This window comes from Eriocheir sinensis, chromosome 25 (genome assembly GCF_024679095.1).
Source record: "Eriocheir sinensis breed Jianghai 21 chromosome 25, ASM2467909v1, whole genome shotgun sequence".
NCBI lineage: Eukaryota > Metazoa > Arthropoda > Malacostraca > Decapoda > Varunidae > Eriocheir > Eriocheir sinensis.
In genome coordinates this window covers 18,355,123-18,365,711 of record NC_066533.1, presented here as the reverse complement: position 1 = coordinate 18,365,711, position 10,589 = coordinate 18,355,123, and the positions used below count along the sequence as shown (strand labels likewise).

General features: G+C 44.5%; 1 protein-coding gene across 1 annotated transcript in view; it reads left to right on the top strand.

Moving 5' to 3' along the window:
* The first annotated feature begins 509 nt into the window (after positions 1 to 509).
* The window catches only part of LOC127003641 (glycine receptor subunit beta-type 4-like), a 214,634-nt gene continuing 204,554 nt past the window's right edge, over positions 510 to 10,589 (top strand). The window contains exons 1-2 of the mRNA XM_050870551.1: positions 510 to 523; positions 772 to 857. Of these exons, the coding sequence (XP_050726508.1) occupies positions 510 to 523; positions 772 to 857 (100 nt within the window). The remainder of the gene's footprint in view (positions 524 to 771; positions 858 to 10,589) is intronic.

The following is a 10,589-nucleotide window of genomic DNA, read 5'->3' as shown; positions in this document are numbered from 1 at the left end:
CCTCGTATCGGCCGTGATGACACCATAACCACAAGGTCTTCAGTGCCACTCCATAAAGCCTCGAATCTAGGAAAGTTTCCCCCGAAGATCGTAATCCCGAGATCCTCTTCTTGTGTTCCCTTCACCGTTGAGGTCCTAGACGCTGAAGACATTACTCTGGTACTTCGACCGTGGAGGAAAGGGTAGGAAAGGGGCTGTTGGGGGTTGAGGAAGGAAGAGAGGGAAAGGAATAGGTTGTAGAGGGTAAACAGAGAGGTCATGAAGGTTAACGAAGGGAAAGAAAGATGGAAAGGGTAAAAAAAGACGTTTGGGGTATGAAGGAAGAAGGAAAAGAAAAGAAAGATGTTGGAGAGGGTAGAAAAATAAGTCTTGGAGGTAAAAAGAGGAAAGAAAGGAATAGAAAAAGAAAGAAGTTGAAAAGTACTTTTGGGATGAAAGAAAAGAAAGAAAAGGATATAAAGAAGTGGAAAAGGGTAGAAAAAATAAGTCTTGGAGGTGAAAGAAAGTAGATGAAGAACGGAAAGTAAAGAAAAGAATAAAATCAAACCAATATGGGATAAGGTGGTCCTACGATGATCTGAAGGTAGCACAGGACACACACACACACACACACACACACACACACACACACACACACACACACATGGAATAAAAGAATAAATAAAAAAAAATCTGGGCCATAGCAGGGAGGGGTCAGCGGGAAGTAGCGGCTGTAAAGAGGGCAACAGGAGGCGCCGGGTGTGCTGACGTGCTCTTTTTCCCTTGTTCCAGAGAGTGTGACAAAGTGAACTACCTCGGCGTGCTGGACAAGTTATTGGAGGATTATGACAGACGCGCCACGCCCACCAACCACCTCAGTAAGTACCCGCCCTTACGTACTATGAACTAACCTAACTACTAACCTACCGTATCTACTGTCAATTGTTTACAGGGACAGCGCTAGCGAGGTTTGATGTTTGCATTTTACAGCGTCATTAAGCTGCCAGTGTATATGTAATGCAATGAAAAGCCTGACCTGACATGACGTAAGCAATCCGATTTGATCTTTTTTGTGAAGTTAACCATCCTCCCTTTCTTAATAAATCCTAACCTCGAACTTATATTTTCACACCTTCGGCTCCCTAACGGACCCTAAAGTAACGTGTTCTCGTTTCTAATTCATCGTTAAGCTACAGGACAATTACTGCCTTATCTAAATCACCCGCGGAAAAGGTTGACGTGTAATTATTTCCCTTCATGGTAAAACTTAACCTCGAACTGACTTTTTTCACATAACGAATAATAAAAGTGACCTGTACTCGTTCCCAATTCATCGTTAAGCTACAGATCGATTACTGCCTTATCTAAATCACTCATGGAAAAGGTTGACGTGTAATTATTTCCCTTCATGGTAAAACTTAACCTCGAACTGACTTTTTTTCACATAACGGATGATAAAGTGATCTGTACTCGTTCTCAGTTCACCGTTAAGCTGTAGGTCAATTTCCACCTTATCTAAATCACCCGCGGAAAAGGTTGACGTGTAATTATTTCCCTTCATGGTAAAACTTAACCTCGAACTGACTTTTTTTCACATAACGGATGATAAAAGTGATCTGTACTCGCTTCCAATTCATCGTTAAGCTACAGATCAATTACTGCCTTATCTAAATCACCCGCGGAAAAGGTTGACGTGTAATTATTTCCCTTCATGGTAAAACTTAACCTCGAACTGACTTTTTTTCACATAACGGATGATAAAGTGATCTGTACTCGTTCTCAATTCACCGTTAAGCTGTAGGTCAATTTCCACCTTATCTAAATCACCCGCGGAAAAGCCTGACATGTAATAATTATGTGCCGGGGCCTCAACGAAGCAATCAGGCGAGCGCACACTATTTTTCTCATCCTTCATTAGCTCTTCCAATAACCTTCGCAAATTTAGACCTGGAGACTAATTATGATCATTGAATTTCGGAAAGGATACACCAATCTCGCCCCAGCCCCTCGTTAATCACTCTTGCCAACGTGATCATTTTACGTAGCTAATAATGATCACTAATTAAGACCCTTTCAGTAGCAGCGGAGAGACACCATAAACGCATCTTCTCTACGATGGGATCCTAGTTATAACACTAATGAGGACCCTGAGGTGACGGCCTGAACGGGGAACTTTTTTAAACGTGGCAAACTGGGTTAATTAATATACTTGAGTGGTGGTGGTGGTGGTGGTGGTGGTGGTGGTGGTGGTGGTGATGGCGGTGGTATTGGTGGTGGTGGTGATGGTGGTGGTCGAGTCTCCGTGATTAGTGAGGTCGCTTTCATTTCTCCTCCCAAAGTCTTTTTATTATCCTCTAAACCATTTTTCCCCTTCCTCCACACATTTATTGAGCGCGTATTTCATTTTTAGTGGCTGACCCTTATGTAGGAGCAAGATTCAGTAACGGTGGGAATAAGGGGATTGCTGGCTCTCTGTCTCTCCTTCCTCAAGCCATTCCTATTCATGTTTCTCTTTATTCTTATTCCGACGATGATCTTTCCAACGTGGGGACAGATTGTGGACCCCTTATTAAGTGTCTATGTAGGGGTGAGGGTTAGAGAGGGTAGGAGCGAGGGTTGCTGGCTCTATCTCTCCTTCCTCAAGCCATTTCCACTCTAGTTTCTCTTTATTCCTATTCCGTTGATGATCTTTCCAACGTTGGGGACAGATTGTGGACCCCTTATTAAGTGTCTATGTAGGGGTGAGGGTTAGAGAGGGTAGGAGCGAGGGTTGCTGGCTCTATCTCTCCTTCCTCAAGCCATTTCCACTCTAGTTTCTCTTTATTCCTATTCCGCTGATGATCTTTCCAACGTGGCACCAGGCTGTGGACCCCTTCTCATCTATGGAGGGGTGAGGGTTAGGAACGGTATGAGCGAGGGCTGCTGGGTCGCTCTCTCCTTCCTCAAGACATTCCCATTCATGTTTCTCTTTATTCTTATTCCGTTGATGATCTTTCAAACGTGAGGTCAGGCTGTGGACTCCTAATTATGTGTCTATGAAGGAGTAAGGGTTAGTAACGATAGGAATAATGGTTGGTGGCGTTCCTTCCTTCCTCAAGACATTCCCATTCATGTATTTCTTTATTTTTACTTCCGTCGATGATTTTTTTTCCAACGTGGCGCCGTACTGTGGACCCTACTTATATGTCTCTGCGTCATCATGGTTTCTCCGAGGGTATGAGGGCCTAGGGCAGGGTTTTAATGGCCTCCTTTGAGTCTAGGGAGTCCTTACGTTTGTTTCAAGGCTTGGGGCTGTCTTGAGTAGGTGGAGGATGTAGGTCTGTGGTTTGGATGTTGGATAGGGTTAAGATGGCTTTGTTAGGTTAAGTTAGGCTATATATGACCACGGCTAAGGCTCCATTTAGCGAGTCCTGCAATAGGAATGACTTGCGGTTATTTTCTGGGTTAGGATAAGTTAGGTTAGGTAATAGGATGCCTCGGCTAGGGCTGCTTAAGTGAATTCCTCAATCGTTCAATAGGAGTCATTTGCGGTTATTCTTTCTCTTATAAGCCAGCATTGTCGTGGCCCCAATCATACCCAACGTCCAACCCGAGTCATACGCCGCTGACCTTTCCCGTTCTGTGAGTCAATACCGTCGTAGCACCGTGACAGACACCCCATCACGCCTGCGAGCCTCAACGACGTGTCTTCCCATCCTACACAGCCCTTCACTCCATCACTGGCAATCTGTGCGGCGCGGTACCCTCGGGATGGGCCTCTACGTCGTCCCCTCATGCTGAGTCGCCGGAATATGAAGCGGTAGTAGCAGTAGAGGGTGACAGCGTGATAGGGTGATGGTTATGGTGATGGTGAACGCTCCCAGATGCTGCTGATACTGGTGATAGTGATGAGGCCGCGTTTATAGAGAATCCCGTCAGCCGTTACGTGTCATTTATTGTTTATTAAAGCCAGTAGTAAATTCTTCACGTGATGGTCTTCCTGTGTTGATGGGTGCTCGTTTCTGTTTTCTGTGACGGGTTGGGGTAATAATGTGACCTGTCTTTGATGTTGATATTCATTTGATGGGATACTTTGTTGTTTTCAGGTGTTTTAATGTATCTTTTCTATACCCTATCGATCCTCTTCAAACTATATGGTGGCCCAATCTGGTGTTCGATCCTCTTTATATTTCTTTCCTTTACCCCTGGATTCCTTTACCCCCGACAACTCCTTTACCTCCAGACTTCCTTACAACGATACTCTTTATATTTCTCTGCTTTACGTCTTTATTTCTTTACCCCCGATAACTCCTTTACCTCCAACTTCCTTACAACGATACTCTTTAGATTTCTTTACTTTACGTCTTTATTTCTTTACCCCCGATGACTCCTTTACCTCAACACTTCCTTATTTTATCTTAAGAATGCTCCAATTGATTTCCAGTTTCTTTGTCTCTCAGGTTTAGCAGCATCCCCCCCTTACTCACTGTCTCTCTCCCTCACTGTTTCCCGTTCTCACTGTCTCTCCCTGATTCCCATTCTCTCTGTGTCTCTCTTTCGTGCGATCGTTGGAGGGTCTTGTTACTCGGGGCTTAGGTCATCAAACTGGCTGATCTCTCTCTCTCTCTCTCTCTCTCTCTCTCTCTCTCTCTCTCTCTCTCTCTCTCTCTCTCTCTCTCTCATCAAGGCCTTATCAGCTGGCGCCATCAGACGGGCTAATAATTATGGAAGTTCGTTAGGACGTGTCTCGCTTGCTTCATAAATAACAACAGCAACAAATAACAACAAAACAAGCACAAAATATAATAACTACTACATTTAATACTACTACTGATACTCGTCCTTCTCCTCCTACTCCTACAAATACTACTACACCTAAAATGCCACTCTAGACTCCCTTCCCAAAACGTAAAGTAACTAACCTTGTCTAACGACGGGGGTGACTGTAGTAGTGGTGGTGGTGGTGGTGGAGCTTAGCCTGAGACCCATAGTGGCAAGCCTGTAAGGTCTTAGTGAAGGTGTAAGCCCATCGCCGAAGCCCCCAAAAGCCTTCCCCTAGAGCGGTCACTGAGGCTGTGGACGTCCAGGGTAGCGTGGTAGTGGGGTAGAGACATGGTGGGTGGATTCCGGTCTTTCCTCCTTCCCTTTTCCCCCTCCAAACAGGACTTATAAGGGCGTAAAGTCGAGGAAACGACGGCTCCATTTCCTGTCCACGTCACCCTCCTTCAGAATCCTTCCTGTTGGGCCAGAAGAAAGATAATCAGAGTTAGAGTTTTTTTTGGGTCTAAGAAAGCAACAGGTTATGAAGATGGGATGGGAAGGGGAAAGCGAGGAGGATGGGAACGAAGGGGAACAGGAGGAGGAGGAGGAGAGGAAGAAGAGGAGGAGGGTCTAGGAAAGCAGCAAAATATGAAGGAAGATGGGATGGGAAGGGGAAAGCGAGGAGGATGGGAACGAAGAGGAACAGGAGGAGGAGGAGAAGAGGAAGAAGAGGAGGTGGGTCTAAGAAAGCAACAAAATAAGAAGGAAGATGGGAACTAGGGGGAAGCGAGGAGGATGGGAACGAAGGGGAACAGGAGGAGGAAAAGAGGAGAAGAGAAGAGAGGAGGAGGAGGAGGAAGGAAAAAAATGAGTCTCGTCTGGAATCGATTCTAGGACGGGTCTATTTTGGTGCCTCCGGTCGGCAGGAAATAATTGGTTTTCAGTCTGACGATGACAATGATGATGATGATGATGATGATGGTGATGAAGAGGCGGAGGAAAATGATGACGATGAAGAGGAGGAATAGGAACAGGAGTAAGAAGAGGAAGTGGAAGAGGACAGAGATGATTTATACAACAACAACTACTACTACTACATATAATAATAATAATGATAATAATAAAAATAATAATAACAATACAACTACCACTAAACGTAAATCTTCTCAATTCCTCCTTTTCATTATCCCCATTCCTTCCCTTCCTTTTCCAGCTTTTTTATTTCTTATTTTTTTCGATGCTGTCTGTAGTGCCGAGGGGTCTCTTGAGGGGTCTCATGAACGGCCCCAGCTCGGTAGTGGCGCAGGCGACTTTTATTTATAGTGACTCCCGTGATATATGACTCTTTGCTAGACACATGCACCACTCCCACCACTACCGCTCCTACCCTTCCACAATCACTGCCACAACCTCTTCCACCTCTACCAACAACACCAAAACTAAATCTCTTTGTCCACATAACATCACAACACGAGAACATCAGAGAGAACGCCAGTATGAGCATTTCCACGCCTTCAAACAGAGCACGCATTCATACCCACACACACACACACACACACACACACACACACACACACACACACACACACACACACAGACACACACACCAGAAAAAAAAAACTATGCACTACACCTGTTTGACCTCGCTCTCCCACCTGTTACGCTTCGTCCCGTCTCGTCCCGGTCCCTAACATGACGAGAACAAGTTACGTCTCCTATTAAATTTCGTGTCCCGCTGAGGATAAACTTTCTCTCTCCAGTTCGCGCAGGTAAACTTTTTTTTCCGCCAGGTGAGAAAGGTGACAGGAACCTCGTCTGTCTCTCTCTCACTTTCATTCTCACTCACTTTCACTCACTCGCTTGTCAGGTCAAACGAGTAGAGTCCAGTTTGCGAGTATGTGAGTGGTCGGACAAGATTAGGTCCACATTAAATTATCTTTAGACGCGTGATACAGAGATACGAAAGGCTTTAGTCCGTTTGAGTGTGTGTGTGTGTGTGTGTCTATTGCTTCGTTCTATTCCTGTATAATGTTGTGGTTTGCTTGAGTGTGTGTATTGCTTCGTCCTGTTCCTGCATAATGTTGTGGTTAATATACATACTCGTTAATGATTTCGTATTTAAAAATGGTAAAGGAAAAATGGTGAAGTCTTTGCGAAATTAAAGACTTCTAATGCAATGTTAATTATATAAGAATAGTTGAATAGAATGAAAATATTGGATGAATGAGAATATAGAATGGAAGTATTGTCTTGCTTATGTTATGAAGAGTGGAATGCGATTGTCTTTTAAGTATTCTGCTGTCTGTTTCTGCCTATCTGTTTCTGTCTGTCTATTTCTCTCTCCCTCTCTCTTTCTCTCTTTGTCTCCCTCTATCTCTCTCTATCTCAAAATACCTCAAAGCTGTAATACATTAAAAAAATTTCCCTATTCAATATTTACAAACACTGTGACGCTGTATTTCTCAACACATAAAACTCCGAAGCGTATAAATAAAGTAAAAAAAAAAGTAAAAAAAAAAAGTTTGACCCCTCTATATAAAAAAAACACGAACATTCACACAACTACCGGAAAGGGGAACTGAAAAACGTGTAAAAAAAACGTTTCAGAACTATGGTTAACGTTTCGCTGTGACGTTTGCAATTTTTCACCCTTTCGGAGGTGACGGCGGCGGGGAAGGGGTGGAGGAGGAGGAGGAGGAGGAGCGATTTGACAGTGGAGAGAAAGGGACATATTCTCTCTCTCTCTCTCTCTCTCTCTCTCTCTCTCTCTCTCTCTCTCTCTCTCTCTCTCTCTCTCTCTCTCTCTCTCTCTCTCTCTCTCTCTCTCAAGATGGCTGTTTTTCCTGTTGTTGATGTTGTTTTTGTGGTTATTCTAAATGTGGTGATTGTGGTATATCGACTCGCATTTGAACCTCTTTTCGTGATTCTGTTGTTGATATATAACCTCTATTTGTATGTGACGTGGTGGAGGGGAGAGGGGGAGGGGGGGAGGGGGATTGGTGTGGGAGTGAATGATTACATATAAGAACTATTAACTAACTTATATCATACAACTGTACTCTCCTATACGGTATTTACTTTTCCCCCAAACTATGCATTCAAAACGTATCAGGAAATATTATAAAAGTATTCAAAACTAAAATATTCAAAAGGTATTCAAAAGGTATTCAAAAGATTTTCAAAAGGTTTTCAAAAGTATTCAAAAGTATTCAAAATTTTCAAGGGTATTCAAAAAGTATTCAAAAAGTATTCTAAAGGTATTCATAAGGTATTCAAAAGTATTCAAAACATATTCCTCCTCTTCTTTCAATATAACCGTGAACGAAAGCACAAAAAACAAAGGTGTCACACAAAGCAATATCTTTCTGCCTTTCCTTACTAACACACTTCCTCCCCTTGTCTCTCTCTATTCCCTTGACGTAAAATATCACAATAAAAACAAAAGGGTGAGTGATACGCAGCAATATTTTTCCATCGATGTGAAAGTCAACGGGCGGGATGGAGGTGTGAATCGGTACCTGGTCCATTTTTACCGACCGATCAATCTCCTTAATGCCTTCCCTTCGTCTCCTTCCACGGTGCTCCTGGGCCTCCTCGCTACGGGAAGATCTGTCTCGCTCTAAGAGTTTGCGCCGTCAATTGGAATAAAGAAGGAGAGAGGTGACGATGCGCTTCTGTGTTGGTGGTGGAGATGAGGAGATAAAAGCGGGTATTCGTAGACAGTTTTGCCTCTCAAATCAACTGTTTTCAAAGGCCAAAATGGAGATTAATACGGTTCTGATGAAATGAAAAGATATAGGACGGTGCTGTTAAACGCTTCCATCTCTCACATCAACTACTTCCAAGGGCCAAAACGGAGAGTAATCTTGTTCTAATGAGTGTTTTTGTAAGTTCGTGGTATAGAAGAAAGGTCAGACTACCACCAGGGTCATAAAACTACCCGTCCTGGAAATGCCCTGAACGCCTACGAAAGCCTTGTCAAATATGTGAACTTCGGCGTCGAAATGAATAGGACCCAAAGAAGGAGAGTAAGGCATATAGAGGTAACGGGAAGAGGAAGAAAAGGAGGGAAAGGAGAGAGAGAAAGGAAACGAGGAACAGGAGGGAGAGAATGGAAAGGATTGGCCGAAGGGGATAGGAGGGAAAGATAGGAAACGAGGAACAGGAGTGAGAGAATGGAAAGGATTGGCAGAAGGGGAAAGGAGGGAAAGAGGAAGAAGGAAAGAAAGAGGGAAAGACGTATGTGTGTTCCCCCTGTAGTGAAAGCAGGAATGAAGAGTGAGATCGATGTCTACTCTCTCAGGGCGGTGATGGGGAAGAGGAAAGGGAAATGAAGACGAATGTGAACACTTCGAGCGGACAGACTGACAGATGTGTTTGTTCGGCCTTTTTACATATCGAAGAAAAAAATATTAAAAGGCATTCGATTCTGGAGGAAGAGAACACAAAGCCTAATAAAGAATGAATGAGGCAAAAGATAAGAAACGGAAATAACGATGACAGACAGACAGACACGTAGAAAAACAGACAGACGGAAAACAACGAACACATTATCACCCTTTCTCGAACACTGACGAAGAAAAAAACATTCGATTCTGAGGGAAGACAAGTTGGACGCAAGTAGAGACATATTGGAGGGAAGGAGAGAAAACAGGTTGGAGGGAAGAGAAGAAAACACAGGGTGGAGGAAAGGAGGGAAGACAAGTTGGAGGTAAGGAGAGAATGCAAGTTGAAGGAAAGGAGACAATACAGGTTGGAGGTAAGAGGTTTCAAGTGATTGGTTTGAGGGCCGAGAGAGTAGAGTTAACTGCCCAAGACTCGCTATCTGAGAACTCGAAGCGAACCCCAACGACACTTCAAGCGCTCTCAACTACCAACTACAATACTCTCATCCCTCACTGTACCATAAGGGACAGTGCAAGCTCCAGGTCTGCTTGTGCTTGAAGGAACAAAGACTTCTCCGTCCACTGGTTTTCCTGGAGATAAGAACTTCCTCCTGCTCTTCATTTCGTCGGGGGGTAATATATATACTCCTTGACGGGATAGAGACTTCAGATTCCTTGTCTTCTTGTAGCCACTGGAAGAACTATATCCTCTTCGCCTCCTTGTATATCGTGTTGTTGGGCTCGTCAGAATAAACCTGCATCCTCTTCGCCTCGTTGTGATCTTCAGGATAGAGAACACCGTCTTCTTGCACCCGTCGGAGGCAAGCTGCACTCTCCTTCTCGCCCTCTCGTGATCGCTGAAGGAAGGTTACGAAGTCATCCCTGCCTGTTGTGCCTCTCCGGGGAAAGCTGTATCACTTACGTGCCCCACACATCTTCGCCGACATGAGGAGGAGGGGCAGATGCAACCTACTGACGGAAGACGCATATCAGGAGACCCTCACAGACACAATGCCGCTGCCTACAGACATAAGAATCACACAGGAGAGCGATAACCACAACGAAGACGCGGAAGAATCGAACCAAGAGCCATCAACGCCCATGAAGGAGTTAGGTTCAGCCTCCCGCCGGTCAAATAAGCATCGACTCCCCAGCTGGTTGCGACGAGTCTTTCATGGGAGGAAGCGACGACTCTCCTGTAAGACCCGCCGCCGACTCTCCCTGCCAAATCTCAACCTGGCCGATCCGTGGTTCCGAGGCAGCATCTCCAAGGACTCAGGTGAAGAAAACACGGTGTATGAGAGGATGGAGGAAGAGGATGATGTGGATGAAGAGATGTACGAGTTTCAAGAGGGAATGGAAGAAACGGAGAAGAATGAAAAAGGAATGAGGAAATGGTGGAAATGAACTGCACTGTGGAAGATATAAGGAAAGAAAAGGAGGAAGGATGCTGTGAAAACCGACTTAAGGACTGTGGGTGTTTGT